Below are 24,106 nucleotides of genomic sequence, written 5' to 3'. Positions count from 1 at the left end.
CATAAAATACCACGAAGACCCAAAAGACCGTTAAATAACCTGAAAAACCAAAAGAAAAAACAAAACCAAAAACAAACAAACCCCCCCCCCCCCCAAAAAAAAAAACCCCAAAACCAAAACCAAAAGACCCTGAATACCCAAAATACCCCGAAGACCCAAAATACCTGGGGAACCCAAAAGACCCTCAAAAACCCTTTCGACTCTGAAATACCCAAAAGACCTTGAGGAATTTCCATGGGCCCCTGCCATTATGCAGGGGTATTGTAAAGAGGCAGAGTTTGTGGATGTTTTGGGTATTAGGAGGCGGAGTATGTGAGTATTGGTGGGTATTATTAGGAGGTGCAGTTTTTGGGTATTATTAGGAGGCTAATGGCCTCCTTTACACACTTTCGGCCTTTTTAGACCCTTTCCACACCTTGGACCCCTCTAGATCCTTTACACCCCTTATAGCCCTTTGACCCTTTACACCCCTGTGACCCTTTACACCCCCTCAGAAACCATTGACCACTTAGACCCTTTACACCCCTCAGAACATATGTAGACCCCTTTTAACCATTTACACCCCTTAGACCCCTTTTAACCTTTTTCACCCCTTAGACCCTTTACATCCCTGAGACCCCTTTGACCATTTACACCCCTTAGACCCACCCCTTCGACCATTTACACCCTTTTAGACCCCTAACACTCCTTAAACCCTTCACACCGCTTCGATCCCTTTAGACCCTTTAAACCCATTAGATTCCTTTTCGACACCTTACACCCCTTTATACCCCTTAGACCTTTTACAACCCTTAGACCTTTACACTATTTAGACCCTTTCATACCCATTTCGACCCTTTTGAGACATATACACCTTTTGACACTTTTCAGACCTATTGACTTTTTAAGACACTTTGGACACTTTTGACCTCCCAGTGTGTACCCTGGTTTAGAATAGGTACACCGGATCCCTGCGTGTCGTAGGAGGCGACTAAGAGGTTTGGCGTCAGGAAGGGCATCCGGCCATAAAAACATTGCCTCAAAAAGAGAACCATGACAATTACAACTACATATGGGCAGGGTACAGCCCGAAGTGGAGATCGGTTTCTGAGGTTTAGAACATGGAATGTAGGGACAATGACAGGGAGATCAGGAGAAGTGGTGGAAGTATTGGTCAGAAGAAGAGTGGACATATGTTGTGTGCAGGAGACGAGATGGAAGGGAAGTGGTGTGAGAATGGTGAAGGGTAGGCAGGGAAAGAAATACAAGTTTGTGTGGCAAGGGTGCCCAGAAGGCGTGCATGGTGTTGGTGTCCTGTTTTCTGAGGAGTTTGTAGACAGTGTGGTGAGTGTGACTAGAGTGAGTGATAGGTTGATGATGGTGAAAATGATGATTGGAAAGCTCTTGGTGAACGTCATCTCGGGATATGCTCCGCAGTTTGGTCGGAGCGATGAAGAGAAGGACAAGTTCTGGTGTGCGATAGAGAAGCTGATGGAAAACGTGAAAGATGAGGAAGTTGTTGTGGTAGGAGGAGACCTAAATGTACATGTGGGAAGGAGTATGGACGGTTTTGAGGGAGTTCATGGGGGTTACGGATATGAGAAATGAAATGGTGAAATGAGAGAAGAGGTGAAAGGTGAGAAATGGAGAAGGTGAAAGGATTTTGGAGTTTGCTGATGGAGCTGATTTGTTGATTTGTAATACTCAGTTCCAGAAAGAGGATAATAAGCTTGTTACATACACGTCAGGTGGGTCGACGACAACCGTTGACTACCTGCTGGTGCGTAGGCGAGATAGGGGGCACCTCCGGGACACAAAGATGATCCTGGGGGAGGAGGCTGTTTCACAGCACCACTTGGTTGTCTGTGACATAAGGGTGAAAGGTGCGAGGAGAGCTCGTCGGGTGAAGAACCAACCGAGAATGAAGGTGTGGAGGTTGAAAGAGGTGACAGTAAGGGAGGCGTTAAAAGAGAGGCTGAGTAGGGGAGAGGATGATGTGGTTGAGCTTGAAAGTGGTTGGATGTCAATGAAAGATAGTCTGTTGGGAGCCGTTGGTGAGGTATGTGGATGGACAAAAGGACCACCGAGGCACTCGGAAACATGGTGGTGGGATGATGAAGTTGGAAAGAGGATTGACGAGAAGAGGAAGAAGTTCAAGGAGTGGCAGAAGGCGAAGGTTACGGGTGCAGAAAAAGCAGAGCATGAAATTTATAAGGCAGCCAAGAAGGCTGCAAAGAAAGAGGTAGCAAAGGCGCAGGAGGCATGTAGGAAAATGTTCGGAGAACGCTTGGATTCGGAAGCGGGTCAGAGAGCGGTATTCAGGATTGCAAAGCAGATAGAGAAAGAGAGGTGTGATGTGATGGGGGTGAGTTGCTTGAAGGATGAAGTGGGACAAATCGTTGTGGACCCAGATGGAATTAAAGGAAGATGGAAAAGATATATGGAAATGCTGTTGAATACAGAGAATGAATGGGATGGCAACATAGAGAGTAACCCAGTTTTAGGACCTGCAGAGAAGATAACCGAGAAGGAAGTTGAGGAAGCTATAAAAGCAATGAAGAGTAGAAAAGCGGGAGGGCCGACGGGAGTTGTGGGAGATATGTTGAAGGCAGCAGGAAGTTGGGGTGTGAAGAGAATGACAGAGATCTGTAATCTGGTGGTGAAAGAAGGCCCGCATTGCAGTGGATTGGGAACTGAGTACCCTCGTCCCTCTATACAAGGGGAAAGGTGACCCCCTGGACTGTGGCTCATATCAAGCAATAAAGTTATTGGAGCATGGAATGAAGGTATTGGAAAGGGTGTTGGAGAGGAGGATAAGGAAGAAGGTGAAGATCGACGAAATGCAGTTTGGATTTATGCCAGGAAGAGGAACGACAGACGCGCTCTTTATTGTGAGGCAGTTGCAGGAGAAGTACATGGAGAAGAGGAAGAAGTTGTTTCTTGGGTTTGTTGATCTGGAGAAAGCATTCGATAGGGTTTCACGCGAAGTATTGACATGGGCATTGAGGAAGTTAGGAGTGGAGGAATGGTTGATCAGAGTCGTGATGGCAATGTACAAAAGAGCGCGCACAGCTGTAAGGACGAAGGACGGGAACAGTGGTGAGTTTGAGGTGAAGTTGGGAGTGCATCAGGGGTCGGTACTAAGTCAACTACTATTTGTAGCTGTGATGGAGGTGCTGGCTCAGAACGTAAAGGAGGGTTTACCATGGGAGTTGTTGTATGCAGATGATCTGGTGTTGATTGCGGAAAGTATGGATGGACTGAAGAAAAAGATGAACAAGTGGAAGGAATGTATGGAGACGAAAGGTCTGAAGGTGAATATCGGAAAGACGAAGGTGATGGCAAGTGGTAAAGCATGTGGTGAGGTGGAAAGAACTGGGAAGTGGCCATGTGCTGTGTGCAGGAAGGGTGTCGGAGTGAACTCCATTCAATGTACAATGTGCGCTGAGTGGGTTCATCAAAAATGTAATGGTCTGAGAGGGTCATTAACCAGTGTGGCAGCTACATTCAAATGTGAGGTGTGCACAGAGGGAGCTGCAGATGGAGGAAATGTTGAGTTCGATCTTGGAGACGGCGTGAAGCTGGAAGGTATGAAAACATTTTGCTACCTCGGAGACATGCTGAATGGAGAAGGTGGATCAGACTCGGCAACGGTTGCAAGAGTGAGATGTGCATGGAAGAAGTTTCGGGAACTGAGTGGCGTGCTGATGAGTGGAGTGTCGTTGAGGCTGAAGGGAAAGGTGTATGCTGCATGTGTGAGAAGTGTTATGATTTATGGGAGCGAGACATGGGTAATGAACGTAGAGCAGCAACGAAGGCTGGAAAGGGTGGAAATGCGAATGGTTCGGTGGATGTGCGGAGTTCGTTGAGAGAGAGGAAGACAAATGATGAATTGCGACAGATGATGGGAATGGAGCCTGTGATTGATGCTGTGAAGAGGAACAGGTTGAGATGGTTTGGTCATGTGTTGAGGAAGGATGAAAGTGACTGGTTGAGAAGAGTGATGGAAATGAATGTAGAAGGAAGTAGAGGACGGGGAAGACCGAGAAAGACTTGGCTAAAGATGGTGGAAGAAGAAATGCGGGCAACGGGGTTAACAAGGAGAGATGCAGAAAATTGGGCAAAATGGTGGGACCGCAAGGCTAACCCCGCTCTAGCAGGGAAAATGGGCTTAAAATGCATGTTATTGTTGTTGTATTAGGAGGCGGAGTTTGTGGGCAGTATTAGGAAGTTGAGTTTTTGGGTATTATTAGGAGGTGGAGTTTGTGGGTATTATTAGGAGGTGGAGTTTTAGGGTATTATTAGGAGGTGGAGTTTGTGGGTATTTGGAGGCGGAGGATGTTAGTATTTGTGGGTATTATTAGGAGGTGGAGTTTTTTGGGTATTATTAGGAGGTGGAGTTTTTGGGTATTATTAGGAGGTGGAGTTTGTGGGTATTATTCGAGGCGGAGTTTGTGGGTATTATTAGGATGCGGAGTTTGTGGGTATTATTAGGAGGCGGAGTTTGTGGGTATTATTAGGAGGCGGAGTTTGTGGCTATTATTAGGAGGCGGAGTTTGTGGCTTTTATTAGGAGGCGGAGTTTGTGGCTATTATTAGGAGGCGGAGTTTGTGGCTATTATTAGGAGGCGGAGTTTGTGGGTATTATTAGGAGGCGGAGTTTGTGGGTATTATTAGGAGGCGGAGTTTGTGGGTATTATTAGGAGGTGGAGTTTGTGGGTATTATTAGGAATCGGAATATGTGAGTATTTGTGGGTATTATTAGGAGGTGGAGTTTGTGGGTATTATTAGGAGGTGGTGTTTGTGGGTATTATTGGGAGGCGGTGTTTGTGGGTATTATTAGGAGGTGGGGTTTGTGGGTATTATAAAGAAGCAGAGTTTGTGGATATTTTTGGATATTAGGAGGTGGAGTTTGTGGGTATTTGTGGGTGTTATTAGGAGGCGGAGTTTGTGGGTATTATTAGGAAGCGGCAAATGTGAGTATTTGTGGGTATTATTAGGAGGTGGTGTTTGTGGGTATTATTAGGAGGTGGAGTTTGTGGGTATTATTAGGAGGTGGAGTTTGTGGGTGTTATTAGGAGGCGAAGTTTGTGGGTGTTATTTGGAGGTGGAGTTTGTGGGTATTATAAAGAAGCAGAGTTTGTGGATATTTTTGGATATTAGGAGGTGGAATTTGTGGGTATTATTAGGAGGCGGAGTTTGTGGGTATTATAAAGAAGCAGAGTTTGTGGATATTTTTGGATATTAGGAGGTGGAGTTTTTGGGTATTTGTGGATGTTATTAGGAGGCGGAGTTTGTGGGTGTGATTAGGAGGCGGAGTTTGTGGGTATTATTAGGAAGCGGCAAATGTGAGTATTTGTGGGTATTATTAGGAGGTGGAGTTTGTGGGTATTATTAGGAGGTGGAGTTTGTGGGTATTATTAGGAGGTGGAGTTTGTGGGTATTATTAGGAAGCGGCAAATGTGAGTATTTGTGGGTATTATTAGGAGGTGGAGTTTGTGGGTATTATTAGGAGGTGGAGTTTGTGGGTATTATAAAGAGGCAGAGTTTGTGGATATTTTTGGATATTAGGAGGTGGAATTTGTGGGTGTTATTAGGAGGCGGAGTTTGTGGGTATTTGAGGGTATTATTAGGGGGTGGAGTTTGTGGGTGTTATTAGGAGGCGCAGTTTGTTTATGGGTATTATTAGGAAATGGAGTTTGTTTGTGGGTATTATTAGGAAATGGAGTTTGTTTGTGGGTATCAGGAGGTCGAGTTTGTGGGTGTGAGGTATTGTTTGCTTTATGTGAGATGGTGTGCTGCATGTTTAGTTGTTTTATCCTCCACGTTTGTAACTCGTTCAATCACTCTGGTTTTAAATCACAACAGACGAGTCCACGTCACACACACCGAGAGAATGTTTGATGACTCAGTGGTTAAGAAAGATTAAAGTTTCTGGGAGTTGGTGATCGGCGACCAAAGTGCTGATTCCTAGAGGAATAAGAAGAGCATATCTGCAGCTGATGCGGTTGTGTACGTACGTTCGTGTCACAGCGAACCCAAGGGTTTATCACGGGTAGTTGTACAAAGTGTACGTGAGTGGGAGGGAGAGCTGTGCCTGGGTTTGCGAACAGGCAACGAACGGGAAACGGAAGGGGCGAGGCGCCTGTGCTGTAATTCGCCCTCTTCGACGATCGGACATTTTCACAAAACTTTTCTCGTCGATTCCCCTCCGGCTGTGTCCGTCTCCACCCGTGTTTACGGGACGTTTGTACTCCTAAGTGAGGGCTTCTTGACGGGGAGCGCTTCGAGTGAACTTGGAGGATACTTTGGAGAGAGTTGGGAAGTTTGTTTTGCGACGCCGTGTCCGCAACTAAACTTGTCAGGACCATGGACGACGGTGTGGGAAGGAATGCGCTGATCGTGTAGTGTGCACGTGACATGTACGTACGTAGCACGAACTGTACTTTTGAGTTGTACTCGCGATATGTATGTACATGTGAGAGTCCTACACGCAAGATAAATGTGCATGCTTTTAGACGTATATTATATATATATATATATATATATATATATATATATATATATATATATATATATATATATATATATATATACACACATACATATATATGTATGTGTGTATATGTATAATTACATATGTGTATATGTATAATTCCGTGTGTGCATATATGTACAATTACATGTATGTGTATATGTGTAATTGCATGTATGTGTGTGTATATGTGTAACTACATGTATGTGTATATATGTATAGTTACATGTTTGTGTTTGTATAATTATATTTGTATGCATGTGTGTATATGTATAATTACATGTATGTGTGTGTATATAATTACATGTGTATGTATTATAACATGTATGTGTGTATATGCATAGTACATGTATATGCATGTGAGTATGTATTATTTTATGTATGTGTGTATATGCATAGTACATGTATATGCATGTGAGTATATGTATAATTACACATGTATGTGAATGTGTTTGTATATGTAGAATTACGTGTGTGTGTGTGTGTGTGTGTGTGTGTGTGTTTCTTACATCTGTGTGTATATGTACATGTGTGTATTTGTTTAATTACACGTATGTGCATGTGTGTATATGTATAATTACATGTGTGTGTGTAATATTTAAAATTATATGTGTGTGTGTATATATGTCTAATTACATGTGTGTGTGTAATATTTAAAATTATATGTGTGTGTTTGCATAATTACATGTATATGTGTATGCGTGTGTGTATATGTATAATTACATGTATGTGTATATATGTATGTATGTGTATATATGTATGTATGTATGTATGTATATATATATATATATATATATATATATATATATATATATATATATATATATATATATATATATATATATATATATATATATATACATACATACATACATACATGTATAATTACATGTGTTTTTGTATAATTACATGTATATGTGTATTAGTGTGTATATGTAATTACATGTATGTGTGTATGTATAATTACATGTGTATGTATATGTGTGTATGTATGTATATGTGTGTATGTATAATTACATGTGTATGTATATGTGTGTATGTATAATTTCCTGTGTATGTGTAATATGTATAATTACATGTGTGTTTGTATAATTACATGTATATGTGTATTAGTGCGTATATATGTAATTACATGTATGTGTATGTATAATTACATGTGTATGTATATGTGTGTATCTATCTATAATTCCAGTAATCTCTGTGTGTGTGTGTGTGTGTGTGTGTGTGTGTGTGTGTGTGTGTGTGTGTGTGTGTGTGTGTGTGTGTGTGTGTGTGTGTTTGTCTGTGACCGCTGTTTCTCGACAACCACGGGTCCGATATACTTTAAACTTGCCAGGTATATTGCTGGGGACCCGAGGATGTGCCTTTTCAAGGTTTCATATTAATCGGACAAGTAGTTACCGAGCTATGGCGATTTCTTTACCAAACTCCGCAAGCCGTTCGCTTTGGACCAAACCATTTCATGTAAATAGAGGGGGGGGATTGTCACCGTACTCGCAAGCCGTTAGCTTTGGACCAAACCATTTCATGTAAATAGAGGGGGGGGGGGATATAATTTTAGATATATATATAGTACGGGCATGCCCTAGTATGTATAATTATATGTATATGTGTGTATGTATATGTGTGTATATGTATAATTTTTTTCTTTTTTTTTTCTTTGTATACTGAATCGAGGCTCGTGAAAGAGCTAACATGTTAGCTCTTTCACGAGCCTCGATCTTGTATACAAAAAAAAAATAATAATAAATAAATAAATAAAATAATTGACTTCACAAACAAATCAACCAGACAAACAAAATACCCAAAAAGAGGGAGCGGAAGACAAGATGGGGAGAAGAGGAAGCACACAAACACAACATCCGAGAGCAGGGAGATGTGTGGAAGGGAGAGGGCCCGGGGGGAGGAGGCATGGGAAGGGGGGGGGGGGGAGGGAGAAGTATAAAACACAAGGACACCAAGGACTTCCTGGATAGAAGTTGGTATTTCAAAAAAGTGGAATTGGGGTGAAATTAGCGGGGGTAGAAAAGATCAAGGTTTTGGATGGGGGAAGATAAGAGATGGTGGTGAACAGCTGTTTTAAAGACCTGGAGGGAGGAGTGGGATTGAAGGGAGTGGGGGAGTTTGTTCCAGAGGCGGGAGAAAAGAGGAATGAAGGAATGAAGGTGAGCAGAGAGTCTTGATTTTGGCAGTTTAACCATAAGAGGGTTGCAGGCAGATCTTGTGCGACCTGTAGGAATATTTGCGGGACAGAGCCCAGAGAGAGCTGGGGGGGGCAAGGCCAGAGAGGAGTCGGTAGAAGACGGAAAGACCACCAACCTGCCTGCGGTGAGTGAGTGAGAGGCCCTTGGAGTTAGCTTCATCGCGGGAGATTCCAATGATTCTGAATGCTTTGGTTTCAACAGCGTGAAGACGAGCTAGGTGTGAGGCAGGAGCACCAGCCCAGAGGGGAGAGCAGTATTCCATTGAGCTGCGGATGAAAGCCTTGTATGTGGTGAGGAGCTCAGGTGTGCCAAGGAAGGATTACGTGTGTAATTACGTGTGTGTGTGTGTGTGTGTGTGTGTGTGTGTGTGTGTGTGTGTGTGTGTGTGTGTGTGTGTGTGTGTGTGTGTGTGTGTGTGTGTGTGTGTGTGTGTGTGTGTGTGTGTGTGTGTGTGTGTGTGTGTGTGTGTGAGAGATATGTATAATTACGTGTGTGTGTGTGTCTATAATATGTATCATTGTGTGTGCGTGTGTGTGTGCATGTGTGTTGTCCATGTGAGATCTATGAACACCTGTATCAGGTATGTTGTGTGCATGCAAGAGGCACATACATGATATATGTACAAGATGTATAGCCTGGTGCCGGCTTGGGATCCTAGGATCCTGGGTTCGAATCCCGGCCGATCGCTGAATTAACGCCAGGGGGGTTGACTCAGCCTGTCATCCTTCCGAGGTCGGCAAATTGAGTACCAGCTTGCTGGGATGAATGATCACGGTGTGTACCCCGATTTAGAATAGGTACACCGTATCCCTGCGCATCGTAAGAGCGTGACCAAGGGTTGGCGTCAGGAAGGGCATCCGGCCATAAAAACATTGCCTCAAACAGGGAACCATGATTGTCATGGGGCCCGCAAGGCTAACCCCCGCTTTAGCGGGGAAGAAATGGCCTTAAAACGATCATTCATATATATATTGTATAAGATGAACATGTGATGTGTTCGTACGAGACATACAGTATATACAGGGTGTTTCAAAAAGAGTGATACAACTTTAAACGTTTATTTACAAAGAAATAGAAACCTCAGGAACGTGAACCAAACATTTAGTGAAAGCTTTTGACATGGTATTTTCTATCACTGATTGATATTGCAGTGTCACTGCTGGGGTTGGTGAGAGTCCAAGGTCTGAAATTGGCATTTACGCAAAATGATCGCATCGCGAAACAAAATGATGTGCATATGTATACCATTGAAGGAACTGCGCTCCAACGCGAGTCGAAAGAATTGACGCGACCAAAGGCGGAATTCGTCCGAGTTGCTTTATTGAAACAAAACAGCTCAGGTATTCTGACTAAAGCCCGTTTATCGGGCAGCAATATATATACACATTTATGTCGGGAAGTTTGCCCGGCAAAAGCTATACCGGGCATGCCCGGGTGTCAAGGGCGAGTCTTGGAAAGGCGAGTCTGGACCTGCCCGGGCGTGTTTGGCTGCGGCCTGGCAAGTCGAGGCTGGGCGTGCCCGGGCGCTCTGGACGAGCACTGGAAAGGCGAGAGCGGGCATGCCCGGACGCTCTGGGCGAGCCCTGGAAAGGCGATAGCGGGCATGCCCGGACGCTCTGGGCGAGCCCTGGAAAGGCAATAGCGGGCATGCCCGGACGCTCTGGGTGAGCCCTGGAAAGGCGATAGCGGGCATGCCCGGACGCTCTGGGCGAGCCCTGGAAAGGCGATAGCGGGCATGCCCGGGAAAGACGAGACCGGGCGTGCCCGGGAGGTTCGGGCGTGCCCGGGAACAGTGAGTCCGGGCATGCCCGGGAGAGGCGCGTCTGGCCGTGTTCTGGCCGGTGCAAGGCGATTGTGTGCATCCAGCGGTAACTGCTACACACGCCCCTCCAGAATCGACCTGCACCGGCAGGGTCAATTTAAGGGGGGTCCGGATGACCCGGCCGAAGCGACCCCTGGAGGGTCGTGGGGAGGGGTCCGACGTGGTGGTGGGTGGTCGAGCGGGGGGAACTGTGGACGGGGGGCGGCCTCGCCGCGGAGGAAGGGCCAACCGTGGTGGTCGGTCGACGACCATGTGCGCCGGTTTGAGGCGGTCCACAGAGATCCGGTCCGACCGGCCGCCAACGTCGACGACGAAGGACTTGTCGCCCCGTCGCAGGACCCGGAAGGGCCCGTCGTATGGCGGCCGGAGTGGCCCCCGGTGCGCGTCATGACACACAAAGACGTACTCCGCTGTGCGAAGCGCCGGGGGGACGTAGGACTGGGGGCCATCGTGGCGGGACGTTGGCACGGGGGCAAATCGGCGGGCGGCCTCCTGGAGGTCCGAGCGCTGGTGTGCGGCGGACCAGGGACTGGTAGCGTCAGGCACGAACTCGCCCGGGACGCGGAGCGGCTGGCCGTAGACGAGCTCGGCGGCGGACGCCCGGAGGTCCTCCTTGGGGGCCGTGCGGAGGCCCAAAAGGACCCACGGCAGCCGGTCGGTCCAACCGTCGTCCTGAAGGCCGGCCATGAGTGCGGCCTTCATGGAGCGGTTAAACCGCTTGCACAACCCGTTGGCTTGGGGGTGGTAGGCCGTGGTGCGGTGCAGCGTGACCCCCAACGAGCGGGCCACCGTGCCCCAAAGTTCGGACGTGAACTGTGGGCCGCGGTCGGACGAGATGTCCGCCGGTGCGCCGAAGCACGTGACCCAGGTGGCGATGAACGCCTGCGCCACGTCGGCGGTGGTGGTGGAGGTGAGGGGCACGGCCTCCGGCCACCTGGTGGTCCTGTCCACCATGGTGAGCAGGTGGGTGAACCCCCGCGATGGGGGCAGGGGACCCACCAGGTCCACGTGGACGTGGTCGAAACGCCGTGCAGGCACGGTGAAAGGTGCCAGCGGGGCCTGGGTGTGGCGGTGGACCTTGGCCCGCTGGCAGGCCGTGCAGGCGTTGGCCCAGTCGCGGATGTTCCGTCGAAGGCCGTGCCAGACGAAACGCGCCGACACCAGCTTCTGAGAAGCTTTCCGGCCCGGGTGAGAAAGGCCGTGGATGGAGGCGAAGATGCGGCGCTGCCAGGAAACGGGCACGATGGGGCGAGGCTGGCCCTGGGAGACGTCGCAGAGCAGGACGGTGCCCGCGAAGGGGATGTCGGCCAGGCGGAGGCCCGTGTCCGCTGCCCGGAGGGCCTGCACCGAGGTGTCGGTGGTCTGGTCAGCCGCCATGAGCGCGAAGTCCACGCCGCGGTGGACCGCGTTCGCGCTGGCCCGAGAAAGACAGTCGGCCACAGCGTTGTCTTTGCCGGCGACGTGCCGGATGTCCGTGGTGAATTCCGACACGGCGGAGAGGTGGCGCTGCTGGCGGGCCGACCACGGCTCCGTGACTTTGGCCATTGCGTTGACCAACGGCTTGTGGTCGACGAAAGCCGTGAACGGGCGGCCCTCCAGGAGGTGTCGGAAATGGCGAACGGCCAGGAATAGACCGAGCAGCTCGCGGTCGAACGTGCTGTATTTTAACTCGTTCGGCCGGAGCTGCCGGCTGAAAAAAGCGAGTGGCTGCCAAACCCCGTCCACCCATTGTTCATGTACGGCGCCCACCGCGTAGTTGGAGGCGTCCGTAGTGAGGGCGATGGGCGCGTTGAGCACCGGGCGAGCCAGCAGCGTTGCGTCGGCGAGGGCCCGTTTTGTGCTCGCGAAGGCCGCGTCCATGGCCGCGGACCAAACGATGTCATGCTTGGCCGGCTTGCCCCGGAGGGCCTCGTAAAGGGGCCGCATGAGCTGAGCAGCGCGGGGCACGAATCGGTGATAAAAATTCACCATGCCGAGGAACTCTTGTAGGGCCTTGATGGAACGGGGACGCGGGAACGTGGTGATGGCCTCGACCTTGGTCGGCAGCGGCACGGCCCCGGTCTTGGTGATGCGGTGGCCCAAAAAGTCAACGGTCGTCGTGCCGAAGTGGCATTTGGCTGGGTTGACAATTAAGCCATGCTCGCTGAGGCGACCGAACAGTGTTCGGAGGTGGAGGAGGTGCTCGGCGCGGGACGTGCTGGCGACGAGGATGTCGTCCAGATAGACGAAAAGAAATGGCAGGTCGCGCAGCACGCCGTCCATTAAGCGCTGGAACGCCTGGGCCGCGTTCTTGAGGCCAAACGGCATCCTCAAAAATTCGAACAGGCCGAACGGCGTGATGACGGCCGTCTTCGGGACGTCGGCCGCCCGGACAGGTACCTGGTGGTATCCCCGTATCAGGTCAATTTTGGAAAATATGACCCGTCCCGCCAAACGGGCGGAAAAGTCCTGGATGTGCGGGATCGGGTACCTGTCGGGGGTGGTAGCGTCGTTGAGGCGGCGGTAGTCACCACACGGGCGCCATCCGCCCCCCGGCTTTGGCACGATGTGCAGTGGTGAGGCCCACGCACTATTGGAGCGCCGCACGATGCCGAGGTGCTCCAACGCGTCGAACCCGGCCTTTGCCACGGTAAGCTTGGCTGGGTCGAGGCAGCAGGCCCTGGCGTAGACCGGCGGGCCCGTAGTGGGTATGTGGTGCTCGATCCCATGCCGCACTGCGACGGCCGAAAACGTCGGCCGTGTGAGGGCCGGGAATTCCGCGAGCAGGCGAGCGAACTCGTTCGCCGTCGGGAGGGCGCACGCCAGTTCGGTCGGCGCGGAGCTGCTCATCATGCACGCCAGGGAGCTGAAGGTCTCGGCGTTGACAAGGCGACGACGTTTGACGTCGATCAGCAGCCCGTGCGCGCAGAGGAAGTCGGCACCCAGCAAAGCCATGGGGACGCAGGCGGTCACAAAGGTCCACTGAAAGCGCTGGCTGCCGAAGCAAAGGGTGACGTTGCGCGGGCCGAAAGTGCGTATGGCCGAGCCATTAGCAGCGACCAAAGAGGGGCCGCAAACGGCGTCCCGCCTGTCCTGCTCGGAGGCGGGTATGACGCTCAGTTGGGCGCCGGTGTCACAAAGGAAACGCCGCCCGGACGCTTTGTCCCGAATAAAAAGCAAGTTGCCCAAGTGGCCGGCGCTCATGGCTGGGAATGAACGCCGGCCCGGCCGTTTCCCGACTTGCCGAAAGTGCACGGGGGTCGGCACGTCCGAGCCTTGTGTCCGAACCTGGCGTGGTAATAACACCACGCCTGGTCAGGTGGAGGCCCCGGCCGTCGTGTCGGAAGCGGTCGGTGCGGCGTGGCGGCCGCCAGTTTCACCGGCAGTTCGGCCTCCAACCGCGCAGGGCGCTCGGGCGTCGTGGGCGTCGCTTCGGACGGCGGCAGGCTCCAGGTAGCCACGCCGATGTGTTGGCCCGCCGAGGAGATCTTATCGGCTTCCCTGGCGAGGGCGCGGGGATCGGTGATCGACGTGCCAGCCAGGGCGAGGCGTACCGGGTGAGGCAGCTGGCGAAGGAACAACTCGCGGAACAGAAAATCCAGAGAGTGCTCACCGAGCAACGAGAGCATATAGTCCATGCGCTCGGACGGGCGCGTGTCGCCGAGCTCGGGCAGGTCGAGCAGGCGCCGTGCGCGTGCCGCCGGTGAGAGGGCGAAAGCGTCGAGGAGGAGCGTCTTCACTGAAGCTGAAGACTTCAGCGCGTCATACTTGTCAGCAGCCGGCGGGTGCTTGAGGAGGCTCAGGGCGCGGGCCGCGGTGGCAGAACCGAGCACTGCCACGACGTGGTGGAACCGGGTGTCGTCCACGGTGATGCCTCGCAGGGCGAACTGGGAGTCCGCCTGGGCGAACCAAACAGCCGCGTGAGCCTCCCAGAAGGTAGGCAGTTTAAGAGTCACTGCCGTGTCCATGTCGGTAGGTCACCAGTGAAGGAACTGCGCTCCAACGCGAGTCGAAAGAATTGACGCGACCAAAGGCGGAATTCGTCCGAGTTGCTTTATTGAAACAAAACAGCTCAGGTATTCTGACTAAAGCCCGTTTATCGGGCAGCAATATATATACACATTTATGTCGGGAAGTTTGCCTGGCAAAAGCTATACCGGGCATGCCCGGGTGTCAAGGGCGAGCCTTGGAAAGGCGAGTCTGGACCTGCCCGGGCGTGTTTGGCTGCGGCCTGGCAAGTCGAGGTTGGGCATGCCCGGACGCTCTGGGCGAGCCCTGGAAAGGCGAGAGCGGGCATGCCAGGGAAAGACGAGACCGGGCGTGCCCGGGAGGTTCGGGCATGCCCGGGAGAGGCGCGTCTGGCCGTGTTCTGGCCGGTGCAAGGCGATTGTGTGCATCCAGCGGTAACCGCTACACCATCATGTATTGTCTTTGTGCAAAGTATGAGCAAAATCGGTCCACACATCTCCGAGATATGGTTGCAGACACACGGACGCACAAAAGCAAATCCATAAGCCCCGTTTGAGACCAAGTCCAATGGGGTCTAATAATGTAATTAGTGCCTTGAGAACCATTTAGTGCTCAACAATCCACATACAAACAAACTGAATAGCCATAGATTTACCTGTGTTCGTACTCTTTATGTCATCATTCTGTTGCAATTTGTTTAAAATCAAACCTCATTTTACCTGGACGAAATCGCTTTGCTCCTTTGCCGAGTGACTGGACGAGCAGTTTGCAAAGCAGTTGATACAGAACTTCTGGCTTGGCAAGCGATAACAAGCTGCTTGCTAATGGAACACCCCATTTGTGAAGAAAGTCATATATGACTGACTATCTTCACTCTTCGGGCATTTAAAATTACGCCTTTGATGTTGAACCTCGCGGGCTGACAGGACGCCCCAGAGGTACACGCACTTGTCTCTAAGCTGTCCGGCCTGGGTTTGAATCCAGACCCAGCTATAAACTGTCATGGGTTGGTGGACGTTGAAGATCCCATGGTGTCCTTCACAAAGAGTAGGCGAGTATGGAGGCGCCATGGCTAGACGAACTAACTAGGCAAATGGCAGGCCTCACCAGCCGGTTCTTGAATGACTTGGGCGAAGCTTCCTCCGGCCGACACCACAAGGTGGGATAATAGTGGCCGTTAAAGAACAACAACTTTGATGTTGAACTTCACGAATAAACAAATGCCAAGCAATCCCATGGTGTACCAAAAATGTAATAAACAAATAAATGAAGGAAACATCGTCGCCATGTTTGCCGCTCGTTCGGTCCATTGAGAACGGCGAGAGGAGAAGAACGAGATTACCTGCTTATCCTCGTCTTCAAAGCCAAAACTGCACACGCCGAGTACGCTTAGCATCTCGATCTTTAACAAGATGTCACCTTTAGTGCTCAACTTCGCGCACAGACAAAGCGAACTCTGAAGGACTTGAAGAAGAAGAGGATTCCATGAAGCGTAAGCGATCATACGTCGTCACCATCATCTTATATCATTATCATGTCTATGAAGTCGAACCCAGGTGCTCCTGGACTCTGTGTCCTTCTCTCCTGACAAGGTGGAGAAGTTTCTGTCAAACCTCGACTCTGATTCTGTAACTGGACCAGACGACATCAGCCGTTGGGTCCTAAAATCCGGCTCTGCCGCTCTATCTCACCCTCTCTCTGTTCTCTTCATCTTCTGTTTTGCTCAAGGTCATCTGCCAGCATCTTGGAAATCAGCCAACATCACCGCTTTACACAAAAAAGGTGCAAAAACAGATCCTTGCAACTACAGACCAATCAGCCTGCTCCCAATTATCAGCAAAGTCATGGAATCCATCATTGCTTCGGATATCAAATCCTTCCTCTTCTCCAATGGCTTGATCTAGGATGATCAATTTGGATGCAGACCAGGTCATTCTACTCTGGACATGCTGCTTTTGCTCCTTCTGCTTCTCCACCCTCCCCATGCCTCCTCCCCCCAAGACCTCTCCCTCCCACAGATCTCCAAATATCCCTGCTCTCAAATGTTGTACTTGTGTGCTTCCGTCTCTCTCCCCATCTTGTCTCCCGCTCCCTTTATCATATGTTTTATGTGTCGGTTTGTCTTTTTGTGATCAATGTTAGCTCTTACACGAGCCTCGATCTTGTATACAAAAAAAAAAAAAAAACCTCAAGCGAATCGGCCATTTCGACATCGGCAGCGCTTTCGGCGAGTTTATTAATTAAATTGGTTGTTTGTTTAAATGTTTATTGTTTAACGATATACCATTTAAATTACATCTTGGAGAATATACATTCCATATTGTATCAATTATATCACCTCCTTTGTTGTATAGCGCTGCATTTAATACAGGTATATTATTTGAGAGAAACCAAACACACTAACCCCTCAAAGCAGTCAATACACAGTCAATATCCAGGTTCAAGGTGTGTTCCACAGTTCTACCGTGCAGCACCTATCGCGATAACAAATATGGATTATCGTTATCGCGATAGTAAATCTAAAGCATGAATATCGTCCAATTGCGATTATCGTGCATCACTAATATATATATATATATATATATATATATATATATATATATATATATATATATATATATATATATATATATAACCACCAAAGTGTGTGCTCATGTACATAAAAAAAAAAAAAATGTACATGCTCATGTACATAAACAAAGTTAAAAAGTGGAAATGACCAATTATTGAGTTGTCACAAAAATGCCTTCACATTAAAGATCTTGGTCGTGAATAGGTGGAGAGGTTGGGTGGTGCCAATGAGAATATCAGTGTGACCTGTATGTACCGTTTTTTCAGTGTCACCAGGATGTCGGGGACCGGGCTCTGATGATGAGAGTCACAGAGTCGAGATGGAACACAATCTGAAGATGCAGATATCGAAGGCTTGTGCACCGTTAGAAGTACTCGCGGGAAAGCCGAAGGATTGAGACAAGGTATGGGTTTGACTTTTCTCACTAACCAAGGTATCAGTTCTTACAGTGGAAGCCAAAGTACTTCTGCACAGCATTCACGGTACGCCTGTGATAACTGCACCGGTGCTGGACCGAACTTCGCGAATATGTCCAACACCGTGAGTGCAACCTGCGATGAAATTGGAGGCGAAGACGGCTTGGCTTTGGGAAGAGTCTGCTTCCTGACGGCGAGTTGTGACGCAGGGGACGGCGGTGGTGAGGAGGACATTTCCGAGTGCGAGAAGACCTCCTATCAAAATGACTGCAGTTCAATTAATACAGAACCCACCAAGCAGTTTGCAACTCTCGACACTGTTGGCTTTGATGACATGGAGAACGACGATTGTGGAATCGGTGCCACAGAAAGTGTCGATGACAAATATCAGAGGTTTGAAGTCACAGAGGGCAGACTTACCACTCTTAACACTGTACTTGTACCTGTCGATGATGATGGCATGGCCCTCCAAAATGGCGGTGCATTTGAAATTCACAATGAGGTTCAAAGCTTTCCTGGTAATTTGGTTCCTGCCAATGGGTTATTAGAGAATACTGTGTCGGTGGACAGTGTTGGCGATAATGTTGCTGATGCGTATGCCAAGTCGCAAAATGGCTTCTCAACAGGGACGCTCGCTCCTTCATCATTCTTGCCTGCTTTGCCGCTTTGGCCTATGCCAAGTAGGCAAGGCAGGGGAAGGAAAAAGGCCTTCCATTGCAAGTCTTGCCAGCTGCAGGTGAGACTGCGTGTCTTTCCCCATCCATAGTGGGTTGTCGGAGTCTTACCTAATAAAGCAGACTGTTTGTTGTGCTTGAACGGTGGACCCGTGTCCCTGCGAGCAGGTGGAGTCCGAGGCAGAGCTGGTGCAGCATTTCCGCACGCATGGCGATCGCAAGCTCCAGATTGAGGAACAGGCGGAGAGGATGAATTTGGACTCTGGGAATATGCCGTCTCACACAGCTGATGGAAAGGTCAGATACTGTATGGATATATTGGAGAGAGAATTCCCAACTATTTGAAAAGAGGTCCATATTAAGGCAGGTCATCACCAGGCACCAGAATGAGGACTTCCTTTGCAGAAACATTAACTAATGGACCTCTTCTTATTGGCAAAACATTCCTCAAGGTGGCTTGGTATGCAGCTCTTTTCAACTAGTGAGGAAATGGTCTTTATAATAATATGGTCTAATTCACAGCTGGGTGAATTGGTTTTGTGATTTTTCTTTTTTGATTTTTTTTTTGTATACAAGATCAAGGCTCGTGTAAGAGCTAACATTAATAAAACAAACGGACACATAGTACAAAATAAAGGGAGCGGGAGACAAGATGTGGAGAGAGGGGGAAGCACACACGGACAACATTTGAAAGCAGGGACATCGGGAGATCTGTGGGAGGGAGGGGGCTTGGGGGGAGGAGGCATGGGAAGGGGGGGGGTGGGTGGGAGAGGTAAAAATCACATATACACTGCGAGGACTTCCAGGAAAGAAGTCGGAATTTCAAAAAAGTGAATCTGGGGTGAATTAGCGGGGGTAGAAAAGATCAGGGTTTTGGATGGGGGAGGATAAGAGATGGTGGTGAACAGCTGTTTTAAAGACCTGGAGGGAGGAGAGGGATTGAAGAGAGTAAGGAAGTTTGTTCCAGAGGCGGGAGAAAAGAGGAATGAAACCCTCGACTGATTCTGCAACTGGACCTGACGGCATCAGCCCACGGGACCTAAAATTCTGCTCCGCCGCTCTTTCACTCCCTCTCTCTGTTCTCTTCACCCTCTCTTTTGCTCAAGGTCATCTGCCATCACCTTGGAAATCAGCCAACATCACCGCTTTACACAAAAAATGTGCAAAAACAGATCCTTGCAACGACAGACCAATCAGCCTGCTTCCAATTATCAGCAAAGTCATGGAATCAATCATTGCTTCGGATAGCAAATCTTTCTTCTTCTCAAATGGCTTGATCTCTGATCATCAATTTGGTTTCAGACCAGGTCACTTCACTCTGGACATACTGCTTCTGCTGTCTCAACAATGGATGGAGGTCCTCAATGCCCAACAGGAAATCAGAGCTGTCTCTCTTGACATATCACGTGCCTTCGATACGGTCTGGCACCCCGCTCTGCTCACCAAACTCTCCTCCTATGGTATCCATGGAAATCTCCACACTTGGCTTGTGGACTTCCTCTCTAGTCGTAGTCAACGTGTGGCCCATAGTCAATGGGTTTCTCTCATCTCCTTTTCCTGTTCAGGCTGGAGTTCCCCAAGGCAGTGTTCTGGGCTCTGTGCTTTTTCTGGTCTTCATCAATGATCTATCTGACTCTCTTGAAAATCCTCTCTATCTCTTTGCTGATGACTCCACTCTCTGCCGCTCCATTCCTCATCCCTCAGATCGGCAGTCTGCAGCCTCCTCACTCCCTGCAGACCTGGACAAAATCACAGACTAGTCAAACAAGTGGAACATGTCTTTCAATCCTGACAAATCTCACACTCTTGCTATGTCTCTCCGAAAAGATCGTCTGGACAACCCTCCCATCCACTTTCTGAATAATCCTCTCCAAGAAGTTCTGTCACTCAAGCTTTTGGGACTCACTATCTGCCATGATCTTTCCTGGGAAAACCACATTTCAAATCTGGCCTCCAAAGCCAGTCGCTGACTGGGCATCCTCTGTCGTGCGAAGTCCTTCCTTGGCACACCTGAGCTCCTCACCACATACAAGGCTTTCATCCGCAGCTCAATGGAATACTGTTCTCCCCTCTGGGCCGGTGCTCCTGCCTCACACCTAGCTCGGCTTCACGCTGTTGAAACCAAAGCTTTCAGAATCATTGGAATCTCCCGCGATGAAGCTAAATCCGAGGGCCTTTCACTTAATCACCGCAGGCAGGTTGGTGGTCTTTCTGTCTTCTACCGACTCCTCTCCGGCCTAGCTCCCCCCAGGTCTGTCTGTGCTCTGTCCCCCAAATATTCCTAGAGGTCGCACAAGATCTGTCAGCAACCCTCTTATGGTGAAATAGCCAAAATCAAGACTCTGCCCAACTTCACTCCTTCATTCCTCTTTTCTCCCACCTCTGGAACAAACTCCCTCACTCTCTTCAATCCCACTCCTCCCTCCAGGTCTTTAAAACAGCTGTTCACCACCATCTCTTATCTTCCCCCATCCAAAATCTTGATCTTTTCTACCCCGGTTAATTCACCCCAGAACCACTTTTTTTGAAATACCGACTTCTTTCCTGGAAGTTCAAGCAGTGTCCATGTGTTTTATTCCATCAGTGTCCTCAGCATTTCAACAAAGGTCTTCTGCACGCCTCTGGGGTTGACCCAATATGTAAACTTCCCAACCCGGATTTCTCCAACTGGTATGTCCGACTAAATTTACATCCAATCTCTTATGTTCCTATTATGCCCCTGTTGGCTCTTTTGATCATTTTCTTGTCAGACCGCCGCAAACAAAGTTTGCCATCATCGTTAAAGTTTTACGAGGAGTTGTCGGCAACATTCGTGCATCGTTGTGTAGTGTGTGGTGGTCCAAGCCAATCTCCGACACGACACAATGGATTGACCAATCCAACTCCAGCTTTCAGTGACTTCCAATCAGGACTGACCAATTCAACTCCAGCTTTCAGTGACTTCCAATCAGGACTGACCAATTCAACTCCAGCTTTCAGTGACTTCCAATCAGGACTGACCAATTCAACTCCAGCTTTCAGTGACTTCCAGTCGTAGCATTCCATGGACTGATATGCTTCACTAACTCATTTAAGAGTGTCGGATGCATCCTCTGGAAGTTAGCATTACAGCGCTCATACTCTGTGCAAGTCCCACCAGCAAGTTGTTGAATGCTCCTTCAGCCGGTCTTCTCTCCACCCGGGGCTTTACCCACGGCCACTTCTTTCTCCTGGCACACCGTCGGCATTGTGCCAGCACGAGTGCCAAAGCAGCATTGCTCAGAACTTTCACCCTTCTCATCCTATTCATCGCCATTTTGTTTTCCAACAATAGTGTCATCCACAGTTGCGTAGTCTGCGGTAGTTCACAACTCTTGTTGAGTTCACTTGTTGAGTTGAGTCACGTCTTATCTACGACCGTCGGCTAATACGCGACAGGTTTAAGAGAGCAACCTCAACGACCAAGATATGGCTGTTTACACAGGCAAACTGACAGGGAATTCAATCTGCCCTCTCGTAAAAGGACTGGACGACCATCTCCATAGCACCTGATATTGATTCCATTTGGGAATATTTTCATAAATTGGCCTACTCAACCCCATACATTAAAATATTCATAGTTATTCATAAACTTCTTTCAGGATGGATGTACATTGGATTTAAAAAAAAAAACTCGCCACAGTTCTTCTTACTCCCTTCACTATGACGTCATAAATCCATAAGTACAACACTTGATCTGATCAGTATGAATTTCTTGAGCATTATCGAGGGATAAATTGTTCAATTTAAAAAAAAAAATTGCTGATGTCATTGGTCATGTGGTTCGGAAGCCATATTTTTACGGCAATGCCGTATGCAACAGTGTTTGTCTGTCCATCCATCGTATGTACAGTATGTATGTTCCTCACAAACATCCGCCAATCAGAGTTGAGGATCTGGTTGCATGACAGGGGGACAGCAGATCCTCCACTCAGCAGATCCAAGCCCAGGTATGCCGTTGTTTAAGGTCCTGCTTGTTGTCACTAAACAAAAGTGGCTTAACAATTTGTTAACTTATTCCAAGTACAATGAATACTGTTTACTCAAAGTAATCAATTGACATGGACCGGCACTTTCTGTATGTTCTAGGCCATCGGTGGGAATGGGATTTCCTCGATGCCACGGGGGCCTATCAGATGTGAGGAGTGTGGCTACAACACAAGTCGCTACGACCACTACCTTGCCCATCTAAAGGTGATAGATTGCCCGAAAGGTCGGTCGTTTACCTGCTTACCGTTGAGGTCTCATTTGGTTTTGATTGCTGACCAGTCAGATATAATTAAAGATTCGCATCTCGAGAATATGCTTCTCTTCCGTTGATAACATAAAGCTGGCTATCTTGTCAGTATGCTAAATATACCACAGTCTTTTTGGGAAGTTACAGGATAAGGACTTGACAGTGAGGAACCTGAAAATGCAGGAAGCCATTACTTTGTTTGGAGCCCAAAAAAAAGTGTGAAATAAGATTGTCAAACTTTGTCGATTGGCAAGTGGATTTGTGTTTTTTGTGTACCTAATTATTACAGTATGCGGATCACCCCCTGGCCTATTGAGGGGTGTAAATTTATTACAACATTTAAATACTGGACCAAAAAGTATGAGTTGTAGGTGTCCTACAGGTAGGAAATGAGCAGAACTGACTGGTATTTGTGAACAGGTCGTTTTACATTTAAGGATACAGACAGGTCACTCAAAATGAACTACCAGCCCTGTTCCTCTGCATCATGACCATCAATTAGTGGATTCTTCTACAATCTACATTAATTTGTATATTCAAACTGAAACCTTATTTATTTTCATTCTACAACTGTATCAATTCTCCCTCCCCTCTCACCTTTCTTCCCCCTCCCAAGCTTTTCTTCCCCGAACACCAACACCACGTCAATATGCACCAGAGCGGTTTAGGAGTGATATTCCATGTATTATCCATTTAAAAAAACTTTCATAACCAACCTTTTACACTCAAAAAATTTATATACAGTACATATATATTTACATATCATATCTATATATAATTTTTATTTATTTATTTATTTATATATATATATATTGTTGCGGTTGTGAGAATAAAGGTAACCCCCCCTCTTAGTTAGTTGCACTACAACATGTAGCCTCGCTTAGTTTAGTTATTCCTTATTAAATGTTAAAGCATAGTCTCCTTTCCTGTGTTAGTATGTGTTGGAGCAGGTGAGTAAGTGTCGGCTTCGTTGCTCCTTGGGCTGGAATACCATGTGCTAGGGACTGGAACTAGTCTGGGAGGCCCGAGGGAGGAGCTGCAGGGGAGTGGCCGGTAAGCGGCAAGCCAGCCAATGGAAGCTCAAGGGAGTGGCTAACAACGGCAGCCAAGGGAGGAGTTTGGAACATTCGGGTGAGACTCTGGGGAGGGGCTATAGAGAACCCGGGCCGGATCCACGAATAGAGACTGCCAGAGACTGCGAGAGACTGCCAGAGACTGCGAGAGACTGCCAGAGACTGCGAGAGACTGCCAGAGACTGCGAGAGACTGCGAGAGAATGTGAGAGACTGCCAGAGACTGCCAGAGACTGCCAGAGACTGCCAGAGATTGCCAGAGACTGCCCGAGACTGCCCCCGAACTAACTCGATGTGATCGAGGCTCTGTGTGCACGAACTCTCCCTGCCCTGTGCTCTGCTGTCGGTTAATCGCGCTTGCGAGGACGGTCTCTCCCGGGGCCACCTACGCCAACGACCTTCCTACCTGGGCTCCCTGCACGTGCTGCGAACACCTCAAGGGACACGCCCAGCGAGCTGACCGGGGCGAACGGCACCAACGACCGCGCTTGGAGCGCGTACTTTTCCTTCCTCCTTTTCCCCGCGTGAGTGAGTGGTCCCTTGTCCGGGGATTAAGATAAGACTGATTAAGTATCTGCTCTGTGTCTCTTTACCCTGATCATTGTAAATTGTATAATAAACCTGTGTTCT

At 48.7% G+C, this 24,106-nt stretch overlaps 1 protein-coding gene across 2 annotated transcripts in view; it reads left to right on the top strand.

Annotated features, from left to right (window-relative positions):
- The first annotated feature begins 6,130 nt into the window (after window positions 1-6,130).
- REST (RE1 silencing transcription factor) overlaps window positions 6,131-24,106 on the top strand; it is a 60,995-nt gene continuing 43,019 nt past the window's right edge. Inside the window, exons 1-4 of one of the 2 annotated variants that reach the window (XM_068106682.2) lie at window positions 6,131-6,400; window positions 17,326-18,211; window positions 18,318-18,446; window positions 22,257-22,361. In XM_068106682.2, coding sequence (XP_067962783.2) covers window positions 17,465-18,211; window positions 18,318-18,446; window positions 22,257-22,361 — 981 coding nt within the window. In that variant the 5' untranslated portion in view covers window positions 6,131-6,400; window positions 17,326-17,464. The remainder of the gene's footprint in view (window positions 6,401-17,325; window positions 18,212-18,317; window positions 18,447-22,256; window positions 22,362-24,106) is intronic. The other variant, XM_078771990.1, reaches the window with a different exon arrangement.

The sequence above is a fragment of the Myxine glutinosa genome, chromosome 2 (genome assembly GCF_964187855.1).
Source record: "Myxine glutinosa chromosome 2, kmMyxGlut1.1, whole genome shotgun sequence".
In the NCBI taxonomy this organism is placed as follows: Eukaryota; Metazoa; Chordata; class Myxini; order Myxiniformes; family Myxinidae; genus Myxine; species Myxine glutinosa.
Note: the sequence above shows the minus strand (reverse complement) of the source record. Positions and strands in the feature narration are given on the sequence as shown.